We start from the raw sequence: 24,642 nt of genomic DNA on the forward strand, positions 1-24,642 counted from the left end.
CGCTATATCCTTCAAAATCATGCACACTACTATGAATGCCCTAGGTTCACCTATATATCAACTAAAAATAAATTCCATAAACCATTAGGATATATAATTGTTGGATGCACCATCTTTGAATTGTTTTCTTTATAAACAGAGGATCACTGATTTACTCTTGAAGGTATCAAATTGCTGTTCCTTTTCCATGATTAGAGATTACTGCTGGACCAAATTATAGTAACTCATTAATTATACTGCCATCTGAGCACGACAACAAGTCATTGAACTGTTCTTTGCACTACCAACACTATTAAATTTTCTCCATGACTACTTCTAAACAATATTCTTATTACATAGGAAACCAAAAATTCAATATTGTTATGTTATCATCATCTAATTCTACTGATCATGGTGAAACATATTTGCAGAAAAGAAAACAGGAGTTGTAAAAAAATTCTCTCTCAACCTATTTTGGTGAGGAGGTCTATATATTCTTTTATAATGTTTCTATAGAATTACTTAAAATGGTATACAAAGATGAAAATCCCTTGCATGGCTACATAATTTTAGAGATTCCACGAATATCCTAAGTCTATACTTCGATAACTTCTTAATGCAAAATATACAATAATAAATTTTTAGAATATATCTGGGTGGTCCCTTGAATATACTTCGATAATCCATTAATGAAAAATATAAATAATAGATTTTAGAAATATACTTTGATAATTCTTGAATATGCTTTGATGATCTCTTGAATATTTAGTTGCATGATTTTAAAAAAAATTAAAAATTTGTACAATCAACAATAATGAACAACAATATTAAAGAGAGCGACTATTCAATATGCTCTAGAATACATAATGGGGAAGTCAAATAATAATCATTTTAAAGAGACAATTGCTATTTTAAAATTAGGATAAATAACAATAAACCCAAAAAGACTATAAAAATATAAAAAATGGGATTTAGGAGTTACCTGTGATTATCCCACGGTCCATTGCCGCGTCCGTCATTTCATACGTTAGGAGGCATTCAGAAGGACACCTGCCACAGTTCCTTACCGCCCAAAGCCCGAACCGCACTCGGAAACATTTGCTAATAAAATATTTTCTCAATACATTTTTAACGAAGAACTGAAAAACTCTGTACCGTTTGAAATATCCACTGTGCTCTCCGCAATCAACGATATCGAAGCAGAGCAAAGCAGAGAGGCGGAGGTAATCGGTAGGGTTAGGGTCTGGCTCCAATCTCGGCGCCGCCTGGTGATGGTTGCGGCCTTGCGGGCTTCGGGAATGGCGTGAGGGGTGTGCCTTGGGGACGGATCGGGCCTCTCGTGTAAACGCCCCCCTCCCCCTTTCGTTCTCTTGGCTTCTCCTCTTCTCCTCTCTCCTCTTGCCCGCTGGCCGAGGCCTTTTGTTGCTACTCCTTGTCGAGAAGAGCCAGAGGGAAGGAAGAGTGAAGCCGGTGGATCGTTGTTTTCGCTCTAGTTGTGGATTCGGCGATCGTGGTATGGCTCTCTACTTATATTTCAAATGCGAATTTCATTTTTCTGGAGTGGTTTTGGCTTTTAGGCTTCTTTCTTTGTGTTGTTTCTTGGTTTTATGGATTAAAAATGGTTTTTTTTTTGAGAATTTGTATTCAGGGAGAGTAGATTTTTCTGAGAAAAAATTGAGCTCTTTGTCAACAGATTGATTATGTTTTGTTCGTTCTAATAAAGATCATTTTTTTCTTTCATGCTTTCCATTTCACACTCCAGTTTGATATTGGATTAATAACAACTTGCAAGATGGTTTCTTGCTCCATTTTTGAGATAATTAGTTGAATTACTTTCAGCTACATGACTGAGTTGCCTTCACTGGTCTTTTCTTTCTTTTTCCTTTTCTCTTTTTATTTACATCAAAAGTAATAGTTCTTGGTTATCAAATGTCTTTGTTATTTTCACATCTCCAAATTACTGAAGTATGTTTTTTTTTAACATAAAAGAAAAATTACAGAAGCTTTGCGACCTAGAATTTTTTATCCGAAGAAAAGATTTGCAATAAAATATTTTTATTTTGAGAGAAGCTTTGCAATTTAGATTTGTTTACATATCCTTGTTATGTAAATGAAGTCATGGATTGGTTAATTACGTGGATGGTTCTGCTTTCTGAGATAATGTACAGATTGTGGCAGGCATTCCGACTTCTCTTTTAAAGGAAAGGTTGCATAGCAGATGACTGGTTGGATGATGGTATCTTCTTCCCCCACAGGCTGTGGAGTGATTTAAGTTACACTTTATAGCCATCTTTGACACTTAAAGCCGCGTCAGGAATGACTTCTCTCTGTCAGGCAAATCTCCTTTGGCAGTTTACAACAGTCTAGAAGAGCTCCTGTATAGGGCAAATCTCCTTTGGCATTGATTATCCAGGATAAATACTAGTTTGGGCAAAAACGTCCATTATAAGCAAACTAGCTATTCTGGAATATTGTTTGTGGTCAATATATGTGGCATATTCTGCTTTGTTGTGCAAATCTCCTTTGGAAGGGAAGAAGCTTGTGAAACTTTTTCTTTTTCCAGGCAAATCTCCTTTGGAAAGAAGGGCAAATCTCCTTTGGCAACTTAGACATGAATCCTCTATCAAGGGCACATCTCCTTTGGCAGTGACAGAATCAGATACAGGTCAAACTCCTGCATCTTTTATCTGGGCAATTCTCCTTTGGCATCAAGTTCGCAAGCTTATCAAAAATAACAGCATATTGGTGATAAAAAACCAGTTGCTGTTTTGTACTATCAGTTTACTTATTGTGATATCGTAAATTTGAAGAAGTAAATTTGACCATAAAATTTTCTGTGCTGTATAAGTGGCTTCCTATTTGTCTCCGCTTATCAATTTGACTCGTCAAAACAAAACTTAGAGGTAAGCAAACTCTTTTCTGTCTTTCTCTAGTTTTCTCTGCAATTTGATAAAATATGAATATTCTGCTAGTAAGTTAGAGTGGCTTGAATATTTAATGAGATTTTCTCCTCATCGCAGCATCCATTTTACTTGTTTAACTTATTTTTGGCTATAGGAATTATTGGCACCTTATACATTATTTGGAAGATTATCTTGTATAGAAAGATTGGCTTAGTGCTTATATAAGAATTTGTAGCTCGCCTGCCATATGTTCGGTCCCTTATTAATTCTAAACTGTTGAATGGATTAGTTTTCTTTAACGTTAGCTGTCTAGGTTAGCACCTCTGATATGATGGATGCTGAAACAGATCAAATCACTTGTTACAGGAATTTAAAAGATGGATATGCTAGATATTGACTCAGAAAGTGAGACCTACACAGATACCAGTGACAGCGAGGACCAAGAGGACACTGAATCTGCATATCGTAGGCATGCTCAGAGCATCCTGTCAAGTCTGGATGAGAGCATTGGAAAAATTGATGACTTTCTTGCATTCGAAAGAAGCTATGTACATGGTGACATTGTCTGTTCCATCGCAGATCCCTCAGGTCAGTTAGGCCGGGTCATGGATGTTGATATGATCGTAGATTTGGAGACGATTTCTGGTGAACTGATAAAAGATATGAACAGCAAGAAGCTTCTTAGGGTCAGGTCCTTTGCACCTGGAGACTACGTGGTTCATGGGTCATGGCTTGGAAGGGTGGAGAGAGTAGTTGATTTGGTTACAATTTTGTTTGACGACGGGGCACAGTGTGAGATATTGATGAAAGACACAGAAATTTTAACACCTCTTTCTCCTGACATCTTCGAAGATACACCATACCCAAATTATCCAGGTCAGCGTGTAAGGTTTAATGTTCCGACAATTTCCAAATCTGCTAGATGGTTGTGTGGCTCATGGAAGGTGAGTCGAGATGAAGGTACTGTTTACCATGTGGAGGTAGGATCAGTGCATGTTAAATGGATTGCTTCTGTCATGAACGCTTGGGGCATCCATTCATCAACTCCTCCTCATTACCAAGATCCAACAAACCTTACTTTGCTGTCCTGTTTTGCATGTGCTAATTGGCAACTTGGTGATTGTTGTAAACTTCCAGTTGATTACTTTCATGACACACAGATGACTACTGAAAAGTCTGCACCTCTGAATGCTGCCCCAAATAACCTTACCAAAATGCAGAAGGAATTAGGTGTAAATGGTCAAGACTTTAAGCAGATGTATGTCATTGCAAAGACCAAGAGCAAGGTTGATGTCCTGTGGCAAAATGGCGAGCACTCATTCGGTATAGACCCACAAACCTTATTCCCAGTGAACAATCTTGGGGATCATGATTTTTGGCCAGAACAGTTTGTGTTGGAGAAGATCACATCAGAGGATGTACATGTTCCAGGAATTCAACGCCTTGGGATTGTGAAAAATGTGGATGCACATGAACGAACTGTGAATGTGAAATGGATAGCCCCTGAAGTTAAACAGGCTGTTGATTTTAGATGTGCATCTAGTGTGGAGATGGTTAGTGCTTATGAACTGGTTGAAAATCCTGACATGTCCTTTTGCATTGGTGACATTGTGTTTAGACATATTCCATGTTTTGATTATATGGAAAATAATCTCGAGGTCCATAGTTTTGGGCAGAGACAAAGGCATAATCTACCTGAGCAAGCACTAAACAGTACACTTGCAGGAGCAGATGCTCTTCAAAAGAAGCACATTGGTGAAACTCATGAAGAATATTTTCAAGGTTATTTATCTTGTATAGGCAATGTCATTGGTTACAAGGATGAAGGTATTCAAGTAAGATGGGCTAGTGGTATTATATCCAAGGTAAGCATAAGATTACTGATGACTATATCTTGTTAAATTTGAATGTACTCCTGTATTAGCATATCTTCTTGAGCAAGGAAATATGTTTGCTTCAGCAGAAACATGGATATAAGTAATTCAAATACCTTGTCCACAATTAAGTTTCATTATTTCTCTTCCCCTTAAAAAAAAATTCTGAAACTGTCCGGTCAGTTTTACTTAGGTGAAGAGAATAGTCAGGTTATTTTACATACTGTAGGCTCTCGACATTGTTCTTATCATTTGCTCCAGCTTTGGTAAGAAAGGATGTAATGGAAGTAACTGCCTGTTTGACAATAAGAGTATCATTAAGTTCCTAATGTTGTGTGAAAAAAGTGCTTTTCATTCTTCCTCATGATAAGGCAAGTAGAGTTCACTTTTTCCTCTTTTTAAGGAATAGACAACAAAAAGTCAGTACTTGTCTTTTCTTGGGTAGTCATGCTTAGCTACCATAGTGGTGCAAACGTTATTAGTTGAGGCCAGTAGAACAAACATGCGGCTATCTGGCAGGTCATCTTTTTGAAGCCATGTCATAAACCTTGATTGTCTTATAAAGTGTAGGTCAGAGAAAACCTTGATTCTGAAGTCTCTCCTAGGTGCTGCCCTTGACAAATTCTTGTTTCCGGTGGACTATTTTTGAACCTTATCTTTGACTAACTATTCTTCTGCTGATGTTTTCATCACAATCACTCTTAAATCGGCTAATATATAGCTTTTTTCAGCTTCCATATTTAGCATTATGAAGATACAGCCACTTAGTTGTTTTCTAACAGCTCATTTGTAAGAATTGCAGCTTCTCCTTCTGTAACTTTTTTGGCAATTTGTTCCCTTATAACTTCAATATTTGTTTCTGTCTCCACTCCAGCTCCTGCTTTAGATTTCTAATCTTTGGTCTGCTGGAAGCCTAGAACATTTGAAGAAGATTAAGACATGATTACAATCTGTATATCCAGATTCTTTTACCATTGTACCTCATTCTGGTACAGAGAATACATGGCTTGTTGCCCGATCATGAAACATTAAAATAAAAAAAAAAAAAAAATTGTCAAGAAGACTTGTGATATTGATAACAAATAATCTTTCTTTTTGTTTTTAGCTTGTGCAAGTATCAGTCTACAAACTGCGAGAACACAGTGTGAGGCTAATCCAAAAATTTTCTCTGGTTTTTACAAATATATTCAAGTATCCTGTACGATCTATCAACTTTCTTTATTGTAGCATTCACACCATAAGCACACTTCCAATTGGTTCAAGTGGGTGTATTTGGGACCCAGTGATGGTCTTTTCAGTGTGTTCTGCGAGCACTCTCCATAAGAAGTTTCAGGATTCTTGGTCATGTCTGGACACCAACTATCCTGAATAGATTGGAAACTCTCTATGAGTTTCTATTTCAAGATGTGATGAATTCGAGCACTCTGGTACATCCTGTCTCACTTAAAGGCTTTTCAGGTACTTACGAGAGAGAATTTCTTATTTGAACCACATACATAGTTACTTTCAGCCAATGTCCGCCGTACCGGTACCGGTCGGCGTACCGGTGGCCGGCCGGACCGGTACGGTACCGGTCCGGTCCGGTACGTACCGGCTGGTACCGGTCCCGTACCGGCCGGTACGCAGTGGTTTCAAAAACCACAGCGCGCGGCGCTGTGGTTCTAAAAAAAAAAAATCGTACCGGTGCGATCGCACCGGTACGGGCCCGAACCGGCCGGTACGCACCCGTACCGGCCGGTTCGGATAAAAAATCGGAAAATACCGGTTTTTTATCCGTTCCGGTACCGGTCCACGGCCGGACCGGTACGTACCGGCCCGTACCGGCCGGTACGGGCCGGTACGGCATTCCATGCTTTCAGCACTTCCTCCAAAACAATTTTAGTTGATGTTCCATTTTCATTTAGCTCCATGGTTTTGCTTTTCTTCCACAGAAACAAATAAAGATATTTTCCTAAAGCATACTACTTTCAGTTCTAGGCTTCTTTCTCCTATACAGAAGGTTGAAGTTCCTTTGGTAGATGAAGCAAGTGACATCTATGGATAATGATAATTGAGAGAATTGAATCTGAAGGCTGCGAGCACCATTTTGTTATGCTTAGTTACTTTTCAATGAACTAATAAGCTATCTCTTAGGTGCAGAAATGGATGTAGAAGACAAGGATGCTTCTTTTTTTTGTTTCCCACATTTATTCCATCATTTCACAAGAATATCATCACAACCATCTTCCAGCTACCTGGAGATGATCACCTGGCAACTCTATTATTATTCTGAGGGTTGAGGTGAAAACCTAGCCACACGGGAGATTATCTTTTTTTCCCTTGAAGGGACTTGGGTCTAAGAAGGGTAGATCTCTAATTTGGAGGGGAAAAAAGCTATCAGTTAAAGGTAAGATGAAATGTTATGTAATATGTACAATAATGAGGAGTAAGTGCACATGCATTTAAGACCTGGCTAAAGAAGTCTTGGACCAAAAGGGCTTGCTGAAAGTTTGAATTCAAGATAGTTGCTGCATTTAACTATTGAGATGTTTGTGTCATGTGTCACAAATGAGTAGTTCGAGATCTACAAGCAATAAATAGTTGGTGCGGTCTAATGGTTAATGATCTGGCCTTCAAAGTCGTTGGAGAGGAACTTAAATTGTTTCATGGAGTTGTATGAATATCAAGGTCAAGAATTTTCTGGATTTGATGAACAAACTATATGTTTTAAAGGACCAAAGATTGTCAGGTGGGGATAAAGGCGACGACTGGCCATTCTTGCAGGTTTAAAGGAAGGACTTCTGTTTTAGTGGCGGTCCATGGGGTTGTCATGAGGTGGTATATGTTTCTACAAGTTAATAAACATTAAAGGTAAAATATGATGAATCAAACCAAACTCAGGTTGATGTCTGGTGAAAGATCATGCAATCAAGAATATTAGGAAGGGTTAATATCGGAAAGGAAATAAATTGAAGATGAAGTTATTTCTTAAATAGGCCTGGGTGGACGACATTGAAGTTTTATGCTGAAATCTCTTTAGGAAGGGTTAATATCGGAAAGGAAATAAATTGAAGATGAAGTTATTTCTTAAATAGGCCTCGGTGGACGACATTGAAGTTTTATGCTGAAATCTCTTGAAGTTTAGGTCTGTAGGAGACACCGGTGATGCCTGAAGTGGGGAATAACTAGATGTAGCAAAGCTGGAGCAGCAGACCGAAAATTTTCATGGGAATCCAGGATTAAGTGGCTATGCCAAATCCAGTCTCCCAGGTATAAGGTCACTTGAGCTATTCCTAATAGTTATCTTGCTCGCAAGCATTGGTGATTTCTTGTTGTTTGACTGGTTACCTATATGGTATTTTTTGGGGCTGCTGCTGTGGTCGTAAAATTTGTGCAAAAGAGTGATGAAATCCCTTTTTCTGTAAACTCACTCTTTTCAAACTATTCTACAGCATCATGTAGAATGATATCTCGCTGCCCCCTTGGATGTACTTAATCTAGCCAGACCAAATATATTTCTATTTGGTGTTATTTCTTTTGACATTCTCTTCATGTTCTATTAGATCAACATATATTTATCTTCTCTAAGTTCGCAATACATAGAATTAGGTCTTGGCAGCACTCTTTCTGCAGGTGTTGTCAGTTACTTATACAGCAATTAGTCCATTGTGTCCAATACACAGCCACGATACAATCCATGCATTTTTGTTGATTATGCTGTCTTCATGTCCATAAAACTGAAGGGCCTGAGACCAGCACTTTACTTGCTGTTTTGTGACTACTCCAGGTTCGGCCTATTGAAATATTTGGATTGGATAGGCTTCTTGATCCTGCTTCAACATCGTCATCTCTTGAGGAATCTGTTCCCCCAGATGTCAGTAAAGAAATTGCTGAGCAAGAGAAACAATTATTGCATAAGAAAGAAAAGGTTAGGTCTCAATCAACCAACTCCCTTTCCAAATAAAACAAACATACAGTCATTTAATGCATTTGTATTTTGTAAATGCACAAATTGCATATTGCTTGGATAAGTGGATTAAATTGTTTAAAAAATGTTTCTTAGAAGATTGTAAACAATGCCAGTGAAGATCGCATAAAAGATGTGTGGAAAACTACTGCTTTTTTGTTTCCTCGAGCAGCTTTTGGATTCCTAACAAATGTTGCTACAAGTCTATTTGGCTCTCGTGGTTCCACTTCTTTGTCTGGCTCAGTTAAGTGTGGTTATTTTGACTGTTCTTACTAAAAGTTCTATTCTTGGAATTCCTTCTTGAAAATCCAAAACTCAAATGTTTTTCCTCTCTACAAGAAAGGAGATGCTAAGTATGAGATTCTGAAGACAGAAGAACTTCAATTGGATCTGGAAGACTTAGATCCAGTAAGTTTGAAGCGGCCAGTAGAAGAAGCTAAACAAAGTGAACAACCAACATTTTTACCAGGCAATGACATACCAGGAAACTTCAAACAATTTGATATTGTTGATGATTATTCAGATCATCATTTTCTGAATGGTATTGGCAGTGGCTTTGTATCATCCCAGGTATTGATGTAAGTCTATCAAATTCAATCATCTCTAGTGGGTAGTGGCATTCCAATTTCATTTATGTTATCCTCCTATTCTCCTTAGGGAACAAGAGGTTGGTTGAAGAAGATTCAAAAAGAATGGAGCATCCTAAAGCAAGATCTACCAGGTTCATTCTCCATTCTAGTTCTTTCTTCTGTTTTTTTTTTTATAGAAAGAGGATAGCTTGGTGCACCAAGCTCCCCCCCCCCCCCCCCCCCCCCCACTATGGGGTTTAGAGAGGGTTAGATGTATGCAGCCTTACCCTCACATGCGGGAGACTGTTTCCGTGTTTCACCCATGATACCCATGTCACAATAGAGCAACCTTACTATTGCACCGAAGCTCACCCTCTCTTACTGCAAAATGAACTGATACAAATATATTCGGTTCGACATGGATTTATAGTAATCATTATATCAAGTACATATACACACATGGACTAACATTTCTGCTGATAATGGCATGCACACTTTGCATTTTGACAGATAGTATTTATGTTAGAGTTTATGAGGAAAGAATGGATCTCTTGAGGGCATCAATTGTTGGAGCACCTGGAACTCCCTACCATGATGGCCTCTTCTTCTTTGATATCTTCTTTCCTCCTGATTATCCTCATGAACCACCTGTAAGTATTGTATTTGCTAGTCATGGTTTATGCTCAATCACAGCTACTCAAATATGTAGATCCTTAGATTTTTTTTTTTTTTTTAATTTAATGGGGAGGGAGTTTGGGATTGCTTAATAGAAGATACTTAAGATTCAATTATGTGAGTAGGAGAATTTCATGCTCAACTATTTTTTTGCATAATTGCCTTCTCATGTGCAAGCTATTCTTATCCTATTTGAGATGTGTGCTGTCTATAAATTTCTATATTTTCATGCCTTTAATGTGTAAAACAGGCATTTGCACGTTTTTTTTTCTTTTTTTTAAATTGTGAAGCTTTTAATGCTTGCAATGTCAACTGCATGTATATGCATGTAAGCATGGCACTTTTTGATGGCTTTTGATAGCATCAGCGACAAGGAAAATATAACATTCAGACACCTACGAAGAGTCATATTGGCCTATAAGGCTATGAAACTTAAACTAGCAATAGATCAGCAGGCATGAAATGGATGTATGCGCTATATGGTTTCAAACAACTTGAGAGCTATTAGCAGTTTTTTTCCTAAGCTGTGAACATAGGAAAATTACAGAAAAAACATTAGACAATATTTGAGGTAATTTGTAACTGATCAGTATTAGTTGCACTGTAAAATTTGTAAAATTTTATCATCGACATTATTCCATACAAAATTTTGTCTCTTGGGGTAGTCATGTGTGAAATGTTTAGCGTTAATCAATGAAGTATCATGAATAGTTAAAAAGTTGTTTAGTATAAACAGTTATATTAAGTGAATGCAAGACCTTTTTTTGCTACTCATATCTGGATTTTGGCAAGCTATGATCCTTATTATTTGACATTCACAGGTGAATGATTTTTTTGGGTAGAAGATGACAGGTATATGTATTTGAATCTAATATGAGAACACATACATAAAATAAATCTGACAGACTGGATGTATCTGTTTTTAAATATTAATGAAGGAGATTTTAAAGTTTCTCTACTGTTTTGCACTTTTAAATTAATAAAAATAAAATGTTAAAACAATACATGGCATATTAAACTGAGAGAAGCTCTGGTCCAAGTCGAATGCATATATGCTCAAACATATGGTAACAGTAAAATATCTCAAGGAACACACATTGTCAATGAAACAGAAATAATGCATGAAACTAAAATGAGACAAGATCTGGTTCAACTTGAATACATGTATTCTCAAAATATGTTAATAGTAAAATATCAAGGACACGCATTCATATTAAACAAAATACTCTGTTTTACCATAAAAGTGTTTTCACTAAATAACAGTTAACTTAGATGATAAATCACTGGGATGAAGTTGTTTCTAGATGTTCCTTTTCAAGTTCATTGTTTTATTTTTTTTTCTTTTATTCTTTAGTTCCAATTGCATATGTGCAACAAATAGAGCCTTTATGCGCTATGCATCTGTAATCAAACCCAAAGCAGTTTAAACTAGCTTTTAGTGCAAAATCCTGTAATTTTTTTTCCATGAGAAAACATCATACAGGTCATCAGGAACACACCCTACCACTGAGCTCAATCAAATTGCACGAAAAATGAGTCCCATGTAGAGCAAAGATTTGAGAAACTGTATCCCATTCACTCATGCCAGCTTCATCATATCTTAAACCTCAGTGACTATTGATTGTGCTGAAGACTGATACCCCAAATTAAAGTACACCAGAACAGTTAGAGGTTTGAGTTGATCTCTTGCTTTGTAAGGCAGTACCCAAGATTTGGTGTCACAAGTCAATGTATAATGCTTCAAATGCAAATTCTTTTTCTCTTGGAATTCTTTAATTTATGCAGTTTCATTGTTGCCTATATTATCATGAACTAACATGAAAGCCTACAAAAATATTCTGCGCTGGACCTGAATCTTAGAGAAAACACTTTATTAAATGGGAACTTTTCTTTCTGTGCAGCTGGTTCACTACAGATCTGGTGGGCTTCGGTTGAACCCAAACTTATATGAGTCGGGAAAGGTCTGTCTAAGCCTTCTCAAGACATGGATGGGTACTGGTACTGAAGTCTGGAATCCTGAAAGCTCCACCATTCTTCAAGTCCTGCTGTCCATTCAGGCCCTTGTTCTCAATGAGAAACCATATTTCAATGAGGCCGGATATGACAAACAGATGGGTAGAGCTGAGGGTGAGAAGAATTCCATCACGTATAACGAGAATGCGTATATATTGTCATGCAAGTCGATGTTATACCTCTTGCAGAAGCCGCCTAAGGTAGCGTTGCATCTCTGACATGGATTAATATTTAGAAGTGTAAATCTTTTTGAAGATACGATTGCTTCTACTATCGTCCTTTAAGCTGGTTGCAAGGTAGCTTCAGCAGCTCCTAGAACTTTGCTGACATATGTTTATAACTAATGCAGCATTTCGAGGCACTTCTGGAAGAGCATTTTACTCGTAGGTCTCATCATATTCTTGTTGCCTGCAAAGCTTATTTCGATGGTGCCCAGGTTGGACATGCTTACAAATGTGGAAAGGTGGCAGATGAAGGTCATAAGCACTGTTCCCATGGTTTCAAGATCATGCTTGCAAAGCTTTACCCAAAGCTTGTAGCAGCCTTCATGGAAAGGGGGATTGATTGCAGTCAGTTTCTCGACAAAGTTGATCAATATCCTGGTACAAATTAAGACTTGTACTGATATATCTAAAACTAGTGTGTACTTAACTATGACTGCTAATGTGTTGCCGAAGAGACATCAAAATAATATTTGTCAACATATCTGTAACTACATGGGTTTGCTATGTATTTATGATGCTATACACTGAATTCTATATTGAGTGTGATACTGGGGTTACCAGTTTGTAACTGCAAGTAGGAGCATTTGTGTTTGTTGGTCTGAAACTGTTGATTGAATTTTATTTCCGGAATGATATTTCTGCATCTTTGGCTTATATGTGCCAATTTTGGTTAGGCTTTAAAAGAAGTATTTTCTTTTTTCCTTCTAAGCAATGAGCAGAACTGACCTGCATAATAAGAAAGCTGTTTCTGTCAACAACCCTACACTACCCTTCTTTAAGCCCCCAATTATTTAATTTTGAAATCTCTTTGAGGAGTTGCATGGTTACAGCCCCTGCAAAAATATTATACACATGTGCCTGCTAAATATCACCATGTTTATTACTTGAATTTTTTCCCCATGGATGACATCTCCGGTGCTAAGTTACTAGCTTCGGTTGCTATTTGGTGTTAGTTTGCTGCTCATGTTTATGACAGCTTTCCCTTTTAAAATGACTCGGAATAGCTTATGACAGCTTTCCCTTTGAACAGTAATATCGGATAGTTTGATTGGAATAACTGTTCGAAACCTTATGTTTACTTTATTCTCAAACTAAATTCTGCTTATAATATTAATAAACATAATATTAATAATACCAACTAAAATCAAATGTTATATGGTGTTAATAAATCAGTCAATTTTATAAGCTTACATTATGGAGAAAGGATCAACAATGTATACCCCCTCTCATGTGTAGCCTTGTCCGAGGGCAAAATTTAGTTTCGATTTTTACTTCTTAAGCACCTATGCTGTACCCTGAGAATATTAATTTTAAAATAATAAATGAGATTAAACATTGTATGATTTTTGATAATATACAGGTAATATTTTGAGATAAATCAATTTACATTGATTGAGATTATAGTTTGAGATATAAATTATTTTGATACTAACATAAACTAATATGTCGGTCTTGGTGAAAACCTAAATCTTAACCTAAAGCTGGTGCTAGGAAATCCCTTCCTACTTGCATGCTTTATTGTTGCGGGAATGAAAAAAAACAAACGACTGAACGAGGGAACAGTCTTGGTCTCTTGGTTTTCGGAAAAAACCCACTATTTTGTTGTTGGATTAACAGAAAGCCAGTGGCATTCTCGTTATTAGTCCCAAAGAAGATCGCGTGGCATTCTCGTTATTAGTCCCAAAGAAGATCGCGTGGCATTCTCATTATTAGTTCCAAAGCCCCTTCCCGGCTTCCCCTCTTCTCGCCCCGAGCCGCGCGCTCTCCAGAACGCTTTCACTGATGGCGACTCTCTCGCCGCCTCGTTCCCCGCCCCACAAGAATTCTAGGGCTACTGTTAGGGTTCCTTCGATCCCTCGCCCATGGATCCTTCTCTTTCTCGCAGCCCTCTTCCTTTTCTCTTCCGCCTCCGTCACCGTGGCCGACATCTCCTACGCCGACCACTGCGGCTCCATGGTTCCCGAATCGGCCCGGGAGACCCTCCCCTTGGACTCCGCCGGCGCCCTCCATCTCTCCAACGGCTTCTTCACCGGCGGGCACAAGATGTTCGGCGACGACAACGACGCCCCCTTCCCCGCCTCCAGATCCTTCTTCTTCCACGCCAAATCGCTCTATGGCCCCCGATGTCCTCCAGGTCGGCGGAACCCTAATCATCCGCGGTAGCTGGTTCCACGTCATGCGCCGGAATCTCACCGAGGACCGCTCCCTTCTCCACCGAGTCCGGCCGTGGTCTCCCAGGACCTTCGCATGGAGGGAGCGCGTAAGCCTTGATCTCCATGGCTTCTGGTCTGAGGACATGGGGAAGCTCTGCATGGTGGGAACTGGCAATGGGCGGGTTGAGAGAAGGTAAACTTCTGTCCATCACTGCTATTTTTAAGCTCAACTACCCGAAGATCTCGAACATTTCTTCTAGTCTGGTTAGTGGGACTTTGGAGAGCTTGGATGCTGATGACAGTTCGAATCACTTCGATCCCATTTCGGTTATAGCCTATGCTCCGAACAAATATGAGTTCACGTAGATCTCCCCGGCTCAGAAATCGTGTTTCAGGGTGAGCGATCAGGAGGACTCGCTAGGGTTTGATTCTGGTTCCATTTGTCCTAATCTCCAGAGATATTTGAGACGACCATTTGAAATGGAGTATGGGGGGGCAATGCTCCAGCGGATGTTTGTGTTCCTTTCACCAAAAGTAACCAGATCCAGTGTTTGGATGATGGGAAATTACATATGTATGTAGGATTTTCCGACGTCAGTAGTTTTGAACCAAATATGATTGGTTGGTGAAGGGGTTTGGGATCGAAATGAGTTCTAGCAATTCTTTAGTGGCGAATTTGTCTCTGTTGATGATTGCACAATTAGGATGAGCTTTTGGTTCCCTGTCAGTGTGGTCAATTGAGAGTCGGAACACCAAAATGAGAATGCTTCTGGTTACTTTGACACAGGTTTTTTCCGGAACTCTGAAAACAATTGGCGTACTCTTCCTGGACTGAAATATAACTACACGAAGATAGGTGTGGCGAGTTAAGTCCCGTGTAAAGGGCAGTTTGTGGAATGTAGGTAAAAAGAAATACCCTGTTGTGAAGTATTTCGAAGATTGTAGATTTGATATTTCCGTGCGAAATGTTGAGGGAAAGCATACAAGGGGTTTTGCAACACCAGTGTCGATTGGTGAGACATTTAATGATGGTGACTTACGCATGATGGCTGCGGGGAACCCAAAGCCTTTGCCTGCAGTGACGGAGACGAACTACGAGATAACTTTTATGTTTCCCAATTCATCTTTAAATATGAGCATGCCAACAGAGATCTCAGCAGGAGTATATGATGCTCAAACACATGGTGGGCTGTAGGTATATGGGTTCCTCAGTGGTTTGAAAGCAAGAGAAAATCGGCGTCCCGGTGGACTGTGATATTATTCTCATCGGTATCCGGCTCGCTCCCTCAAATCCGAAGGATGGTGGCACGATTAGGAGCACAAGAGACAAGTCGGACCCACTTTTCTTTGAACCTTTAGAGATCATGTCAGTAGGAATGGACAGGAATCAAGCGGTCGAGTCAATCTGGAGAGTGGATATAGAAATGACAATGGTTCTGATTTCTCTCACGCATTCATGTATTTTCATTGTGTTGCAGCTCTTGGATATGATGAAGAATCCACAAGTGCATCCTACCATATCATAGCAACTAGTCGTTCTTGCTTTGGCTACATGTTTCCATGTTTCCCCTGGTGCTGAACTTTGAGGCTTTGTTCATGAGCCGTAACAGGCAGAATGTGTTATTGTGGAGCGGTGGGTGGCTCGAGGTGAATAAGGTTATAGTAAGAGTCGTAACGATGGTAGCTTTCCTATTGCAGTTGGGTTTGCTTCAAGCTGCATGGACTGCAAGATCTGCAGATGAGGGCAAAAGGGCCCTGTGGTTTGCTCTTCAGATTTGTTGCCTTGGTATCTGGCGGGGAGACTGATTGCTTGGTTTATTCACATGAGCGGTAGTCAGACTTCACACGGACGGCCACTTTTGACTGCTGCGAACCAACATTCATTCTGGGGAAATCTAGTATCTTATGCTGGATTGATTCTTGATGCCTTTTTGCTCCCTTAAGTTATCTTCAACATGTTTTCAAGCTCTAAGGATAAGGCTCTTGCCCCTTCCTTTTACGTTGGAACCACTGCTATGCGGGCACTGCCCCATGCGTACGATGCTTATAGGGCTAGTCATTATGTGCCCCTTTTCTCAACTCATCCTATATATATGCTACTCCATATGAGGACTTCTATTCCTTAGCTTGGGATATCATCATTCCTTGCACAGGAGTGCTATTTTCAGGGCTCATATACTTGCAGCAGCGATTTGGTGGTACTATTCTTTCTTCCTGGGAAAAACAGGTCTGGCGGATATGAAACAGTTACTTCTTAAGATGTTTGATGAATATTGTTGAAGGAATGTGCTATCGCAACAAAAGGTATGTTTAGTTGCTTTAACTCTTTCCTGTTTTGGTGAGTCAGTGTAAATCTTTCATCAGTGTCAACCATTAAACTAGTCTATTATCGTGCATGAACAAAGTAACTAGAATGCTGCATGAATTTTTTATATAAAAATATTAATAACATATTAATAAAATTTGTTTTGTATCCATAATTCTTTTTTATTCACATATAACTAGAATGACTAAAAAGCGAGTGATAAGGTATCTGGGAATGAATGATTGATTTATACTTATAGACCAGCTGAAGATCTAAAACGTAGTATTGCACATAGAACCAGATCAAGATGAATCCATGCAGGACCACCTTTAAACATCTCAAATTAAGAGGAGCCAGAACCAGAGCAAGACAAATCCGTGCAGATACCCTATGTTTTATTTCAATAAAAAGACAAGAGCAAGCAAGGGCAGGTCCCACGCCACGCTAAACATTGTTTCTAAAAACTTCCCACGCCTTACTTTGCTGGAATACAGAGGAAAACCTGCCCTCTCATGGTCTTCTTTCTTCTTGTAACATCCCTGTAGTTTATCCACCTCTTGATCTCTTGCAGTGGCGGGCTAGTTCTTAAAATAAGGCTTCAGTAAGCGCGCGTGAAAGTAATCTTAATCAGGCAGTTGTTGCATAGCAGTGCTAACCAAATATTCTCCAAACCAATTAAATAAAAAAAGTATATCACCTTTCAACAAGGAGACTAGACAAAAAGAAAAATCAAACAGAAGCATATTCCACTTACATTGCATCTCAAAAGACAACCACCCATTCATATATTCCTGCATGAATAAATCAATTCCAAGTTACTTCCCATGCCCGCTGATACATGCAGTCCAATACTGACGTGAAGTTGCCTTTAAAACCTCGAAGTATATTGAACACCTTTGGTTATTTTTGTCATCCCTGTACTGGCACCAGTATCAAAAAGTAGTTATGAGATGGTATTATATGGTGCAGCGGGCAATTATTTAGAGACACCCGATCAAATCTAGCAACAAAATTCCAGAATTTCTGCTTATTGCTGTTTGCTAGTATATCTAAAAGGTGAAATATTTTATAAGATTTCCTTTGAGCATCTTATAAAAATGGCTACTTCACTTTCACTTTTTGTAGAAATTACTTTTTTTTTGGATTGTGTAGGAAAGAGCACTTGGAACTTTCCTTGACCGTAATACTGACCGAAATACTCCTCCCATATCATCTCAGTTAATGGATAGAAGAGAGAGTGGCTGTGATGAAAATCAACCTATGTAAAATAAAAAAGGAAAAAAAGATATTTTTTTGGGGAAAAAAAGAGTACAGTTTCAGAGAAAAGAAAAGTATAGATAAAAAAAAATCCTCTTTTTCTTTCATCGTCAACTACCACCACCATCAGTCACTATCTCATCCTGAGCACCTTGTTGGCGATCTCCACCGCCATCCACTATTGCTAGCAATCCCTTTTTTTAATCTATAAACATCGTTGATCTCAATCGCTGCTCACCATTGATAATCTCTACCACTACTCATCACTATCGACCACCACTCATTGTATTGACAATACCCACCACTACCCATAACTTGCAATCTCTCTCTCTCTCTCTCTCTCTGTATGTATGTACACACCTTGTCGGCGATCTTCATCACCATCTACCATTGCTAGCAATCCCTATTTTAGTCCACCAACATCATTGATCTCTATCGCTGCTCACCATTGCCTTCAATCTCTATTGCAATTTTTCATCGTCGGCGATCACCATACCCACCATTGATAATCTCCACCACTACTCCACTATCGACAATCTCGACCACCACCCATTGTATTGACAATATCCACCACCACCCATAACTTACAATATCTCCAACACCATCCACCGCCGCCATCTCTCTCTCTCTCTCTCTCTATATATATATATATATATATATATACACCTTGATAGCAATCTCCACCACTCATTGTATTGACAATATCCACTACTACCCATAACATGCAATATCTCCACCATCCATGGCCACCATCTCCATCTCTCTCTCTCTCTCTCTCTCTCTCTCTCTCTCTCTCTCTATCTATCTATCTCTATACATACATACATACATACATACATACACACCTTGTCGGCGATCTTCACCACCATCCACCATTGCTAGCAATTCCTAATTTCGTCTACCAACATCGTTGATCTCTATCGCCGCTCACCATTGCCTTCGATCTCTATCGCCGCTCACCATTGCCTTCAATCTCTATCGCAATTTCTCATTGTTAGTGATCACCACTACTCACCATTGATAATCTCCACTACTCATCACTATCGATATCTCCATCACCATCCTGCTGCCATCTCTCTCTCTCTCTCTCTCTCTCTCTCTCTCTCTCTCTCTATATATATATATATATATATATATATATATAATATACTATGAGTATCACTTTTTTAAAAACATGTGCACCAAATTTGTGTGCATAAACTATTTAAGATGTATGTATCATCAATTTGAAATGTATGCATCAACTATGTAAAATATGTACTTAAAACTTTTTCATATCTTATAAAATGCGCATCAATAGTCTTTCAGCAAGTGCATCACCTGTGCAAAATATGTGCATCATTTGTGCTAAATCCAAAATTGAGTATATGAGGATTATATATTTCAATTATATGCATCACTATCCACAATTATTAGCATAGCTGGTTAGCACCTCAGCCCTAAGAGCCTTGCGGCATATTAAAGCTCTGGTGATCCCCACCCCAATCTCACTCCAAAATCCTCTTTCCATGCAACAAAATCATGTGCAAGGCTCTAAAAGAATCAAGAAAACATACATGAAACCAATAAGTGCGACAAACATTTACCATAATAAAATAGGAAACACTGCCTGATGAGACACATATCCAAATAAAAATATGTTACATGATTTTTCAGATCAATGAAAAGAGAACAGGAACAGAACATAGAGGCTCTTATTACCCTGTAGATGTAGAACTAGGCTTTACAGCTTTGAGTTTTGACTTAGTTCAGCACTCAGCATGTGATGAAGAAGAATGTCTACCGTGCGACTCCTAGACTTCACACTGCATCAACATATAACAAGGGTAGTCATGTGTACCGAACATAAACTGATCCGTCCACACAATAAAGGATAGTCATGTTTACTGAACATAAACTAATCCATCTACACAATAAACCGCCAAGTATGAGACTGTTACCCAACACGTCGGCGTCGGTCCTTCTTTTGAGGTGCATCCTGAAACAATAAAGTAAATGCTTCATAGAGACAAGTACAGGTGTCACAGAAAATGCAGAAGGGAGAAGGTAACACCAATTTATATTACAGAATAAGCAGAGTTCAGCCAGAAAACAATAGAAAACACTGCTCTCTTATTTGCTGACCAATTACAGTTCAATGTCAACATCTTGCGCATGTAAACATGATGACATCAAAATAAGGGATGAACAGTATCTATAATACCTGTATACTATATAACCATGACAAATTATCTACTTGAGACCTAGAAAAGTCATAAAAAATGTTTTGCGCATTAACTTTTTTTCATCCAAACCTCAGAAAATATGTCCTCATGTACAATCCTACTCTTCCGCTCAACATATTATCGTAGAAGCAGGCAATGCAAAGAATAAACATGAGATTAGAAAGGCGACTATATGGGACCACTCATATGAAACCCAAAGAAAATAATTATCTACTATATTGGTTGTTAAAAGGTAAATTGCCTAGATGGGTAAGCATGGTATTATTTCACTAAATAATAGGTAGTGGAGATGCAGTGTCAGGTAGAACTTTGTATTTAATAGATTCACCATGCCCTAATTGGAACTGACATATATGCAAAGAAATTTTGCAAAATGCTGAAAATGGTGGAACCAGTACAACACCATTGCATACCAATAGTCACGATGCATCAGGAGTTGGTACATACCTGTTCCTTTTTTATCCTTGTTGATCCTAACCATTTCAGCTCATACTGAGTCTCCCGACCATGCCAGTACCATACCTTTCTGGTTTAAAACAGGTAAGGAGTCTGGTACCGGTATTTTTAAACCTCGCATGCGCTTGTATATTATGCATATAAAATCATGTAACAATGCAGATTAGAAATCAACTTATATGCCTGATGTGTTCCTTTGGAAACATTTGAGAAGATGCAGTTCTAGATTCTATTTTTTGTAATCCATATTAACATGAGGTCATTATTTGATAGAATAAGGTGTAACTAATTAGATAAGGCATCAGGTGATGATTTCTTGTTCTTCATCTGTCTGACAAGCCAAGCATTACTTTCTAATGGGAAAGATGAATGGCACAGAGAGAAAACTTCTCTGACCAAATTTTTCCTTGGAGGCTCATAATAATTTTAGGTATACACAAACCTTGTCTTCTTCAGATCCACTAGTTGTTTCAAGTTCCATTTCAGCAAAGAATGCCTCCAGAACAAATGCTACAACCTGAAACGACAAAACAGAAAATGTTGCTTAATTTTATTCACCAACAATTACCTAGAAATGGAAAGCTTTATCAACTCTCTTTTAAAGCAGATACACAAATAATTCAACTTAAAATTTCTTGTCTTCTTGCAACTACAGACTTGGGCTAAAGGTAAGGGTCAAGTCGCTATCCACAAGGAAAATCCAGACATTTTGTAAATACTTTTGAAATTTCAAACAAGTCTATCTGTTAGTAACTTAGTCATGCAAACAAAAGAATCAGCATTTTGATACCCAAGAATGTAGCTCTGTTGCTGCAAGTGTCATAACTAGATATGGTTAAGAGAGGTCAAAGAGAGAAAGCATCACCTAAGTTTTTACAATATGTACTGCCATTGTTCTAATTAGATCATGAGATCGTTAATTCAAATAATACTAAAACTGAATATATAAACTGGAGCTGAATTAGTATATGAAAATTAGCATTTGAAGAGAAGGCAGATCTAGCATAAAAACTAGGAGAAAGAAGCAATATGAGTACTATTCCTTCCAAAATGGAAATATAAAGCCTAAGGCAAAAGGATTGAATTAACAAATCAACCCAGCTTCTTCAAGTTATTACATTTTCTGCTTTTGCATTGGACTTGATGTGAATTTTCAAGAAATGAGAGTTTGGCACTTCTATCCAGTGCCACTTCTTAAAGAAGGAATCAATAGAATAAAAGATTACCTGGCAATTTCCATATTCATATATTTCCCCTCTATGGAAAGGAGAAAGGATATCCACTTATAGTATCCTATTGTGGATTTACAAGAACTAGCAAATAAAGAACAAAGCTATGCAAGATCACTTAAATTTGAAATGGAAGACATTAAAAATGGTCCAATTAACTTGAAAAACTAGTTGATAAACTTTGTCCAAATCCTACACTGTGAAAATCTAGCATGACATATAGGGGAAAAATCATAAAGAGAGAACGACTTTACCCTACTAAACAATGCAGTTTCTAGCCTCTGCTATAAACCGGTCGGAACCGACCGGTTCAGCCTATACCATACCGGTACCGGTCTCCACCGGTACGGTACAATCATTGAATTCGGTTCCGACCCCAAATGGTACAAGCCTCCACCAGTACGGTACAACCATTGAATTTGGTTCCGACCCCTTTGGGGTTCGAATCGAACGGTTCCTTGCCCGTATTGGTGCGAAACGGTATAGTTCGCACCGGTACAAGCCCGGTAATGGTGCGAACTACCGGTTCACATCGGTACTCGCGGGGAAGAAGGGGGGAAGAGAGGAGAAGAGAGGGGAAGAAGACCTCTCTTGTGCTACCGGGCCTCTTTCTTCCTCCCGAGCACCTCGCAGGAAAGAAGACCTCCCTTGCTCGCAAGAAAAGAGGAAAAAGAGAGGAGAAGAGAGGAGGAGGAGAGGGGAAGAAAAGAGAGGCTCGGAAAGAAGAAGAGGAGAAAGGAAAAAAAGAGAGAGAGAGAAAGGCCGGGGGAATAGCGCCTGCGCGCGTGGGCGCGGGCGCGAGTAGGGAAACGCATCCTCGACTCGCGCCCGCGCAGGGCAGCGAGCCCATGCGCTGCCCCGCGTTGGGCTTTTAATGCCACAGAGTGGCATTAACATAACGCGGACGTCTGTGCGTCCGCTCGTTTTTTTTTTCTGAACCGGTTCGGTACGGGTTCCAACCGGTACCAGTCTTCACTGGTACGTCGGTTCGGTCAGTTCCGCATACCTTGGTTTCAACCACTATAAACTTTTTATTTTCTGGATTTGAAACCATCATATATATGACATTCATACTAAATGACAGTTTGCAACAGCTTCTACACAAACTAGTTAGAAACTTTGCATGTTTGCATTTAAAAGCCTTTCAATTCATAGTCAGTTCACAGTTCCTCATGTAACTTGATAGAAACAAAATTTTGATATCGCTTGCCTTGGTCTTATCGAATACCCAAGTTTGTTATACCTAAATATCTATGCTATATTACAAAACCATTTGATTCTGGAAGTCACTGTTTCTCCCCAAAATGCACTCCATTTAACTCTAGAAAACCCAAAATATTGACTGTCACAACCTTCCAAGGTGATAATCTTTTTTTTCAATAAGACCATGACAAGAAATTTTATATGCACTAAGGATCCTTACCATAACTTTTGTTCTCCAATGAAATTTAAAATTGAGGTGAGAATAATCTCCATTGAAAAGCTGATTTAGAAAAACCAAATCTATTTAGGATTCTAGGGGATCTTCCAGTTTACCAAAAGAACTTTTTTTTATATTAACAATCAATCTAAAACAAATGTAGATTTTACTACTCTAAACTTTCAATTTCTGAGTAGATTTATTCTTACTAGTTTTGTTTTCCATATTACTTTTTATTTATTATTATCTATTTCCAACATGCATAGCGCATGCATGTTTGCCAATATTTATAGAATGTTACTCGGAGCAGATGAATTGTGCAAACCAGATTGGAAGACTGTGCAAGGTAAGAAGTACATGTGATGAGGGTGGCAGATATGGGATTATCAAGAGGGCTGACTTGGTGCATTGAATGAACATCTGAGATGAATTACAACACTTGAAGCCAAGTAGCTGCTAATGGAATATTATCTGTTTATGCGATTATAAGCCAAAGATGCTCACAAATGGTCCATCATATAAATTGGTGAATAAAAAGTCTATTAAAAATTGGGTGACAAGTAACATGAATAAAATGAAAGAAGTAAAGAGGCAGATATTAATACGCTTACCATGATGGATATGGCTTCAAAAGGAACAATTAGAAAAAAAAAATGAAGTGTGTGCGCATCACAGAGAGAGATTGTATTTCCCAAATACCAAGGCGGGGGAGCATGTGGAGAATTTATATTACATGGGAATCTCAATGAAAGGGAAATTGCAGTAGTTGGCGTTTCCATTTGTTTGAGACATATTGAAACCATAGAGGGAGGTGAAGGGAAAAGGCTTTAGCTAAAAGATGAGATGGGAGTACGCTTTGCTGAATCTTTCGATGAAGTAATATAAAAAAGGAAGTGAGAAGGTTAACTATGAAGGTGCTGCATGCATTTGATGATTTTGGCTGTTTGGTTGTATTAGTATGTATTAGTCTTGAGAAAAGAGGTTTCAATATGAAGAAATTTTCTTCGCAATAAAGAGTTAACCAAAATCATTGAGTGATATCAGAAATCTAAGAATAGTAGTACAGAAAAGAAGCTTTCAGGTAAAAATGAGATCAGAATACTAGGTGAATTTTTAAAGAAAATCTTGCAAAAATGATGTAAAATTGCAAGTAAATTGGGCACGTGAAATATTTAGATCTACTACAACTATTTGGCTATGTCAACAAAGGGCCTTGGGAAATCATGTCAAACTACCAAAATTGGTTGGCAGCAAGGCATGTTGAACCCACCGGAACCGGTCGGTTCAGCCTGTATCGAACCAGTGCCGACGAGCACCGGTACGATACAGCGTATAAAAACGGTTCCGACCCAAACTGGGTCGGAATTGATTGGTTCCGTACTTATACCGGTGCGAACCGACCAACCACGCGGCT

At 38.6% G+C, this 24,642-nt stretch overlaps 2 protein-coding genes and 1 pseudogene across 14 annotated transcripts in view; 2 read left to right on the plus strand and 1 right to left on the minus strand.

Annotated features, from left to right (window-relative positions):
- The first annotated feature begins 1,118 nt into the window (after positions 1–1,118).
- Positions 1,119–12,818, plus strand: LOC103709500 (probable ubiquitin-conjugating enzyme E2 24). 5 transcript variants are annotated; one of them, XM_026805576.2, is made up of 11 exons: positions 1,120–1,492; positions 2,148–2,215; positions 2,543–2,882; positions 3,249–4,747; positions 8,523–8,663; positions 8,799–8,945; positions 9,042–9,272; positions 9,360–9,423; positions 9,782–9,921; positions 11,848–12,159; positions 12,309–12,818. In XM_026805576.2, the coding sequence occupies exons 4-11, from the start codon at positions 3,260–3,262 to the stop codon at positions 12,570–12,572; spliced, it is 2,787 nt and encodes a 928-aa protein (XP_026661377.2). In that variant the 5' UTR covers positions 1,120–1,492; positions 2,148–2,215; positions 2,543–2,882; positions 3,249–3,259; the 3' UTR covers positions 12,573–12,818. The 5 variants fall into 5 exon arrangements, with proteins under 5 accessions (XP_026661379.2, XP_026661380.2, XP_026661377.2 ...); XM_008794871.4 differs by having other exon boundaries at positions 2,148–2,882; XM_008794873.4 differs by having other exon boundaries at positions 2,148–2,882; positions 8,802–8,945.
- A 1,604-nt stretch (positions 12,819–14,422) lies between these two features.
- LOC108511395 lies at positions 14,423–17,342 on the plus strand (annotated as a pseudogene).
- LOC103709501 (two pore calcium channel protein 1) overlaps positions 17,020–24,642 on the minus strand; it is a 49,424-nt gene continuing 41,801 nt past the window's right edge. For 2 of the 9 annotated variants that reach the window (XM_008794878.4, XM_008794874.4), the window contains exons 21-24: positions 21,022–21,096; positions 19,839–19,876; positions 19,600–19,703; positions 17,260–17,556 (exon numbers count right to left, since the gene is read on the minus strand). In XM_008794878.4, the coding sequence (XP_008793100.1) occupies positions 19,622–19,703; positions 19,839–19,876; positions 21,022–21,096 (195 nt within the window). In that variant the 3' untranslated portion in view covers positions 17,260–17,556; positions 19,600–19,621. Of the gene's footprint in view, positions 17,562–19,257; positions 19,508–19,599; positions 19,704–19,838; positions 19,877–20,570; positions 21,097–24,642 lie in introns of those variants that run through there. The other 7 variants (XR_604464.4, XR_604465.4, XM_008794880.4 and 4 more) reach the window with 7 other exon arrangements.

This window comes from Phoenix dactylifera, chromosome 11, assembly GCF_009389715.1.
Source record: "Phoenix dactylifera cultivar Barhee BC4 chromosome 11, palm_55x_up_171113_PBpolish2nd_filt_p, whole genome shotgun sequence".
Taxonomy (NCBI): Eukaryota; Viridiplantae; Streptophyta; class Magnoliopsida; order Arecales; family Arecaceae; genus Phoenix; species Phoenix dactylifera.